The following is an 8,496-nucleotide window of genomic DNA, read 5'->3' as shown; positions in this document are numbered from 1 at the left end:
CAAGCTCTACCCTGTACAGTCCCCCTCAGCTGCACTAAATCAGATATTTGCATACGTATATGAACGTGCATGGTATTTTTCTTTCCTTTTAACACTGCTAAGCACAGCTGAACTAACTAACCACATTCTCCCAATAAAACAGTATGGGAGATTTTCTTGGTGATATTTCTGGCTCAGCAGTTGTTCAAGGGACGTCTGTAGCAGTTTCTCCACTGGTTACTGTAGGCTTTGAATTTCCCAGTTGATATGCATTTTTTCAGAGAAGCAGCAGCAGGGGTGTCATTTATTTTCTGCAAGCTGTGTTAAACAGAAAAAGAATCCTCAGAGTGATCCATTATTTAAAAGCAAATAGCTCTGAACAAACTTCAGTTAAAGGAATTAATACCCTTATTCGGATTGTACTGGGGGATTTTTCTAATGTGGTGTTGGCCAACCAAAAAAAAAAATCTCTCACAGTATTTAAATGTCACTTGATTTCTAATTTGAAAACTTAATTCTAGACCAAGGACCCAGATTTCCTATTTAGATTTTTACATAAATAAGCTTTTTTGTTTGTTTTTTCTTATTTGTATAAGCTTGTGAGCAGAGAAAATCTTGAATTCAATTTTTTGGAAGCAAAAACTGTATAATAAAAGTTACAACATTGCATCGCTATTTACAAGTGGTATTTTTTTGCCCTTCTGCCTAAAATATATTTTTGTTCTCAAAACTCTGTCGTGCACTGGTGCATTCTTCCTTCACTAGGGAATTTTCTTTTTAATCTGTGTACTGATGCTCAAAATCAAATGCCATTTTCCAGGAAATATCTTCTAGAAATGCAGTGGAGAAGGTATAATAATAGCCATTATTTTGTTTTCTCCAATGGTATATACATTTTGATTTCCCTGTTTCTGATCTGCACCATGCACAGAAGACAAGCTCTTGTGAAATTTAAAACTTGATGGCTACCTTCAGAGCCATAAGTACAAAACTTGTGTTCTTAGTACATAGAATATTTACTGTTAAAAGTAACAGAAGGTGATGGTGTTTAATAAATCTCACATTGTGAGAGTAAAGCTTAGACATCTGCTCTGTGATCCTATCAAAATCCTAAATGAGGTTCAAAGAAAAGCCTCCTGCACTCAAGAGACCCTTAGGCACATACCTTATCGTCTGTGAAACGCAATAGGAAGCTCCCGGCTGGGAATCAGTATTCCTGAATGGAGTGTTTCTACTGGTTTGTCATCAGTTGCTACAATTTGGTATTTGTGGATGAGCTGAAACACAGACATTTTTGTCAGTGTGCTATGGCTTCTAGACCTTCTCATTAGGTTATGTGTTGAACAACTAGGCACTGCGTATGGAATGCCATTTTTAGAGTATTTACCCAACAAAGAGCCAAGTGAAGCTGTAGCTCTGCGACGCGGCGTCCGATGCACATCCTCTTCCCAATGCCAAATGGAACATGAGAAAATGGATTTATTAAGTTTTTCTGAAACCAGCGCTCTGGTTTAAACTGAGTCCAGCTATTAAAGTACTCTTCACTGCAGCCCAAGGCATGGCTATTTATCATTAGTATGGTCTATAAACAAAGCAATAGAAAGACAGTCTCGTTACAAACTGGCTTAGAGCTACCAAGGGAATCAGTTTGTTAATGGAACAAAATAATTCAACAGTAAAGGTGAGGCAGTTTTCACTGAAGATGTTGCATAATTCTCTGAAGATAAATTCCAACACCAAAAAGGTCATCATTTTCTCATAAAATCGTGGGAAAATTTAACAAAAAATTTTTAAATGGCACGCAGAACTGTTTTTGTCTAACTCCAAAAGCAGTGCAGGCAGGTATGGCTTTCTGTTTATGGGAATTCTTGGTGCAAATTCCAAGGGATTCGTCCTTGGGTGAAATTATTTTGAGACTGAAATATGACCAACTTCAGTGGTTTAAGGACAGTTAATCAATAACAATATATTCTAGTAAGGTGAATTAATTTGACTTACCCCTTTGGGCAGCTGATAATCTCCCAGAACCATATCTGTGTCGATGGTGCGAGTGGTAAATGGTACCGATGGTGTTAATCTACAGTGAAAGAAACAAAATGGGTTAAATTTCCAGCATTTTTTCTTCCTGTATTTATCATAGTTTCCCTTAACCAGGAAGATGAACAGAATTATATATACTAGAAAATTCTTTCTCCCTAGTACACACTGGCTGGTAAAAACCTTTGTGATCATTTTGATTTTTGCAAATTATTTGAGAACTTTACCTCATGGATTCTTTCAGACATGCTTTTAGGTAAGGCATATTTTTCAGGTTCTCAGCACTTGGACCCTCATTAGCAGCCAAAACACTCTGTATTTCCTGGAAAAGCTTCTGCTGAACATGTGGATTGCGTGAAATGTTATACAAAGCCCATAGTAAACTATTGGCCGTCTGAAACAAAGCAGAAAGAAATGCAAGACCCCCATTGGTGGGGACAGAAACATGAAGTTGCCAAAAGTTCAAAGCAGCCTCTATGTCTGGTCTCTGTTTTGCAGTATTTTGCAAGCCTAAAGGGCTATGAGCCATCCCAGTTGTTCTTTAGGAGTACTGAACAGAAGGAAGAATTCAGTGACTTAAGGTAAAAATTCACTTGGACGTAGGCCACCAAAGGTACTACAGGATGAGCTCACTCTCAGATGTTGTGATGGTTAGGTGATGGAAGAAAGCAGGGAGTTGGAACGGTGCTAATTTTAGTGAGCTCTTGGAAAGGCAGAGTTACCGTTTCAACTCCAGCAATCTGGAGCTCTGCGATGGCAGCATACAGCTCCTTCTTGGAAAGTTGTCCTCCAGAATAGATGTCACACAGGAAATCCTCCTGAGGGTTTGCAGAGTGTTTTTCCAGTCGACAGTCAATGGAGTGCTTGGCTGAGGAGGGAGGAGCAGGAGGTGATTAATGGAAAATCACTATAAATACTGTAATAATAAAAGCAAAAGCATGTTTCATGCAGGATTTTGAAAGAAGATACCAAGCTGTGCTCTTTTGTCAAGCAGTGAGCATTATAATGAATAAATAATGCCATTTTCACCTTTTAGACAAAAAGAAAAAATAAATAGATTACAAAAATCACTTCTGAACAGAAGGAGCTTCTGCAAACTATTAGGAATTCTGCTTTCTTAAATTAGCAATGGAAATCACTGATGTGTTGAGTGAAATATTTAGCAAACAGGAATACAAGCATGTAAAATTTATTAGCTTGGATTTTCAAAGGGGATCAAGGTGTTAGAAAATCAGACACTTAGCACTCAGACTCCCTGAGAGGAAATTGAAGCCTTTGATTTACTAAAGGAAGGCAAAAATAGATGCCAAATTTTTACATTTTCGTTTGTTTGCTTTTAAATATAGAGGACTAGACTTTGGCCACCCTTTCTCATGAATATCCCAGTTGTTTAGAGCAGTTCCTAGTAAGGAGCTCTTTCTGTCAAGAGAAGGTGTCAAAATTGTTTTTTCTGGACAAAACTGGTTTCAAGTGTCCTTCCTAAAGCCCATAAACTAAGAAGCAATAAATAAGTGCATATGTGGCTGACATGACCAAAAGTCCTGACCTACCAAGTACTCAAATACCTAAGAGAAAGATATCCTCAGCATCTCAATCATGCAAGTGCCAAACCCTCTCTCAGTCTTCACCTGGAACTGTCACTATCTAGAAAAATATTGAAAAAGAGGAATTGCACTTCATATCTGGAGTTAGAGTAATTTTTGTAATGTGAAGGCCAATCCATCTTAGACATTGTTGTCAAAAATGTTGTCAAAAAGCCAAACTGTAGCTTAGGATTTAGACTGCTGATGCTTTTAAGAGTTTAGACTATATTCCAGGTTGTTCAGAAAACCTATCATTTCTCTCTTTTTTGTTTTATTGAAGCAAACAGGCTTTTCTTGTATGTAAAATTCTTGTTTCTCAAGAAAATAACTCCCTTTGAGGTGCATTTGAGAGCAGTCCCTTTTCTTACACATATACCTCACCTTTAAAGAGTTTATACACTTTCTGACTATTTCATTTTATGACAGATTAAAGTTGGCTCACAGCGTTGCTAGCCCCTAAATTTCTGGGGCTTTCCTGGGGATTGGGTATTGCCTTACAAGCAGACCTAAGTGTTAGTCATAAGACAACAGTATTCTCGCGCTTGGAAGAGCTTTGTGGCTAGCTGCAGCAAGGGTCTTAATCTTCACTGAAGGCAGCAATGAACAGCAGCACAGGGCAGTAGCAAGTATGAAGGAAGTTAATTCCACCAAGTAGGAAGCAGAGTCAAAGGGAAAGGAGAGAAATCATGTTTAAGACAATAACCTGTTTTAAATATATCATCCCATGCTTTTGTGTGAGCCTGCCAGACTTTTGTGTTCAGACCCTTGTGAAGTTCTACAGGGGTCACCATCATCATTCCAAAAGTAGCCATCATCTGTGGTGGAGAGAAAGTTTTTGAAATCTCTCTTTATCTACTTGCAATCTCCGAACAACATTAGACTGCAAAGTAGGAAGCAATTTTTAAGGAAATCAAGATTCTGGCAGGTATTCCAACCTGGATGAAAAGGATGGGTCTCAATCTACTTGGAGCATATCCAGCTAAAAATTAGCGACAGCCAGTGGAGGTGAGAAGACATCTCCAGCAAGTGATTCATCCTATTTTAGGCACCTGTTTTAGAGTGGGGCAAGCCACTCTTTGGCAGTGCTTCTCTCTCCCTTGAAAACAGATGGATCCTAAAGTTAGCCATCTAAAAGACAGGTACCTGGTCTAGTTTTTTAGGCTAAAATTAGGCAGATGCATATCACCTGAGTCCACATTGCAGCAAAATGCACATCAGGTGTGCTTGCAGGAGTGACTAACCTCCAAACCCAGTGTATTTGCATAATCCCACACAACTCCAGGAGTCCCACTCAACAAACAGCAGTGTTGCACAATGGGTGTCTCACAGGGAGAGGAAAGTTAACCAACCAACCTGACAACTCTATTTCCAGGATTACCCTGATGTCCACACAATATTTTTCCCCTACAGCTTTAGGCATTTTATAAATGAGACTGTCAGATGTTCAGTGCTAGCTTTGCACATGTAAGTGTAACCTTGGATATGCAAGGCTGCCAATACACTTGTAGCACAGAAGCTTGAGTTTCTTTTTTCAGGTATCCTCTGATTAGTAATAGGAGTAGAAAATCAAAACAGCCCCTGTACAGACTCCTCCATACCGTTTTTACTGCCTTGATGAAGTTCAAACTTTCTTCTTCTACATCCTTCTGTAGGAGACCAAACCTCTTTCCATACAGCACCAGACAGATACCTGTTGTTAAGAAATATTATAATTAAATGATATAAACAGAAGGGTGCATGGTGTCATCATTTCTCATCAAGGAATGCTTGGATTAGCCTGAAAAACATTCAGTGAGAGCAGCACTTCACCTTCTGCACATTTGCCTCAGACCCAGGAAGCAGTATGTCTAGCTAAGGTGTCCTTACAGTAGCCGTTTCTTCACAAAAAAGAATAACTACATGGATCCCCTCACAAGCAGCAGATCATTCTGCCAAGCAGGGCTGGCATATTTGGCAATGCTACTCAAAAGAACTGAGTCACAGAAAACTGGAGCTGGAGAAGCCATCTACTCCAGCATCTTCTTGCCCTTTCCACAGCCAGAAAGCACTTGGAAACACTGGCTGCATCCCACACTCCACCAGTTTCCACCTCTTTCCACTTGCTTTTTTCTTGTTTTAAAGATGTCACTTCCTATTTCTCCCTTTCTAAAAGCAGCCATCACCGCAGAGTGGAAAGAAAAACCACACCCAAACACTTTCTGAGCTCAGTACACAGGTTGCTGAGGTGAGCCAGCCAAGAGCTGATGTGTCTGGCAGAGCTTCAGTTCCACTCTATAGCTGACCATCCCTCCATTTGGGAACCACTGATGCAGTTTCTTCTGCCCTAAGTCATTCCTGGCACACAGTTCCTTAGTGTACTCTGAAAGGTTTCTAAAGGTGGAGGCTCCCATCTTGGTAACTTATGCCAGTGCTCCTCAATCCCAATGTAAACATTTAAAAGGGGATTTTCCAACCCTTGTTTACAATGAATACACTTCACTGTTATTGAATTGATTCATTGATCTTGTGCTGCTGATAATTAACAAATATCAAATGGCCAAAAACAGTCGAGTGCTGTCTGATCCCACTCTAGATAAATGAACTGTGATTCCCCCAAGTTTTGGATTTATAAGCCACTTTTATGTTTGAGGTTTTTTGGAAGAGACATAGATGACCAGAAGAAGAGTCTGTATACCTGCTGCTGAATTTTGCAAGTGTCCTGCTAGTCCCTGGCTTTTCTTCAACCCACTTCCCATATCATAGGTGACAGCTTGGAAACGATCAGTCCACACATTTCTCACTGACCATACTTTAACTGAAATGCTGTAGAAGGTACAAAATGCATACTGTTCTCAGGCAAAACCAACTTACTTTCAAATGACCATTTGTTGAATTCGGAATAGACATCTTCCATTTGTCCATTGTGGTTACAAACCTCATCTATTCTGTGCATGAAGTCTTCCAGGACCTAAGTGGTGGAGAGAAGAGAGAGAATAAAAGGGAATAAAATTACATCAACTAATAAAACCCCGTGTAATTTAGCATTTCAGCTGTCTTTTCAATAGATAACAATCTCACATAGGAGAGGAATACTTATGTGCTTTGAAAGAGATTCAGTTTCCCTCTGTCTTAATATGTCTTGATTTTACATGATTCTCTTATTACTGCGTGTACATTGATGAACTGAGCTTTCCTCCACAGGGTTGAAATGCTTCAGTCTGATGCTGGGACAATAGGAGTTTCACAATAAGGAGGATTAAGCTGTTTATCACAGATGCTACTCAAACTCAGTGAGGAACACAGAGGTTAAAGAGGATGAAGAAATAAAGGCAAAAAACCACAGAATACAAAAAACCCCACCACGACGAACAAGAAAAAACTCTGGGTTTGCAGGTGCCTGAATCATTGTGGAATAATCTTGCTATTCTTAGGGAGACAGACAATGTCAACTGTGTGGTCTCACTTATGGTCAGACCCAGACAATCCGTTTGTCTTTATTATTCTCAGAGTATCAACTCATGGTTTTACTGCTGTAGTCAACAGCTATCCAAGTAAACTGGAACATTTGATCTGCCTCTATTTCCCAGGATTCCAAGGGAGTAGGAATAGAGAAAGACTTTCTCAAAGCACAATACCTCGTTGATCGTGGTATCCAGCTTCGCAACTTCCCTGGGTTTCATCAGTTTCTTTTGAAAGGCAGTTCTTACCCTCTGCCAGTCCTTTCCTTCCCTAGATTGAATTAAAAACAGCCAGGTTGGGAGGAGAAAGGCTAAAAGAAGTAAGAAAGAAGAAAACAGCCCTGAACCAGCAGCATGTGCATCGGGACCTCCCCGGCAGCGCGGGGCGCGGATGCGCCTTCACCGCCCCGACGGGGGCGAACTTGACTCCGCAGCCGCTTCTCGGGGGACAAGGGATGCAGCCGGCCCCGGGAGGGGGGGGGAGCCGCGGGCACAGCCACACAGGGGAGGCCGGGGAAGCTCGTTCGCCCGCCGGCAGCATCCACAGGCACCTTGGAGACCGCAGCGGCCCTCCCCGCATCTCCGCAGGTGCGCTGCCGACGCCACTTACAGGATCAGCAGCCCATAGCCCTCGTCGCGAAAGTCCCGATAGGCTTTCCAGGGCTTGATCTCCAGGCGCTGGGGGCAAGCACTCTCCCGGCGGTACAGAGCTTCTAGGAGGCAAGGGGCTGCGATGTGCACTGAGTCGAAAGCTCCCAGCTTCATGCGGAAGATCTTCCCAAACCTCCTGTGGTACTCGGCCTGGGGATGTAGAAGAGACCGACCCCCCCCCTCCGGTGAGTGCGGGGCGCTCCCGGCTGCCCCACATACCCCGCCTCAGCATCCCCATCCCTCCGCCCGCCTCACCAGCGTGTCGTGCTGCCTTTTCAGCCCCCCTTTCCAGAGGACGTCGGGCAGGCTGCCCATCAGCGGCCAGCGGGGCGGCCCGGGCAGTGCGGCCAGCGGGTGCCCGCGGCCCCGCGGGGCTCGCAGGGAGCAGCTCAGTGGCCGCAGCCCGGCGGTTCCGTGCGCTGCGGGGCTGCAGGTGCGGGCGGGGCGCCGGAGGAGGAGGATGCTGAAGCCGCTCATCGCTGCGGTGACAGGCGCCCATCCGTCTATAGGTACATATATAGCAGCCGGGAGGTCCGCCGGACTTTCGTCTGGGGCCAATGGGAGCCCCGGGCGCGGTGAGGTGGGGCCGGCCCGGCCCGGGGAGGACGCGGGGCAGGCGGTTCGTGAAAGGGTTCAGGCGAGGCAGGAGGGCACCGCGCCAGCGCCGCCCTCCCCAACGCCCTGCCGGGGGCTCCCGGCGGCCCTGGCCCCGCCGACTTGCCCGGGGGCTGCCGCAGCCGCGGGGCAGGTACCGGCACCCGCTGCCCGGCGGAGCTGAGCTGCCGGCGTTGTGCGACTGCTCCCTTCAG

At 43.9% G+C, this 8,496-nt stretch overlaps 1 protein-coding gene across 1 annotated transcript; it reads right to left on the bottom strand.

Moving 5' to 3' along the window:
* Positions 1-1,082: 1,082 nt before the first annotated feature.
* Positions 1,083-8,164, bottom strand: LOC133224133 (1,25-dihydroxyvitamin D(3) 24-hydroxylase, mitochondrial). The gene is made up of 11 exons (XM_061375414.1): positions 7,943-8,164; positions 7,647-7,837; positions 7,214-7,307; positions 6,450-6,546; positions 5,198-5,289; positions 4,303-4,414; positions 2,739-2,884; positions 2,244-2,410; positions 1,978-2,056; positions 1,367-1,561; positions 1,083-1,256 (listed from the first exon to the last, which is right to left on the bottom strand). Exons 1-11 carry the CDS (start codon positions 8,162-8,164, stop codon positions 1,146-1,148), a joined length of 1,506 nt encoding a protein of 501 aa, XP_061231398.1. The 3' UTR covers positions 1,083-1,145.
* Positions 8,165-8,496: the final 332 nt, after the last annotated feature.

The sequence above is a fragment of the Neopsephotus bourkii genome, unplaced genomic scaffold (genome assembly GCF_033783945.1).
Source record: "Neopsephotus bourkii isolate Nb327-2 ecotype Australia unplaced genomic scaffold, CSIRO-AGI_Nbou_v1 NB_1663, whole genome shotgun sequence".
Lineage (NCBI taxonomy): Eukaryota > Metazoa > Chordata > Aves > Psittaciformes > Psittacidae > Neopsephotus > Neopsephotus bourkii.
The sequence above is the reverse complement of the archived record's forward strand: the minus strand, read 5'-3'. Positions and strand labels throughout refer to the sequence as shown.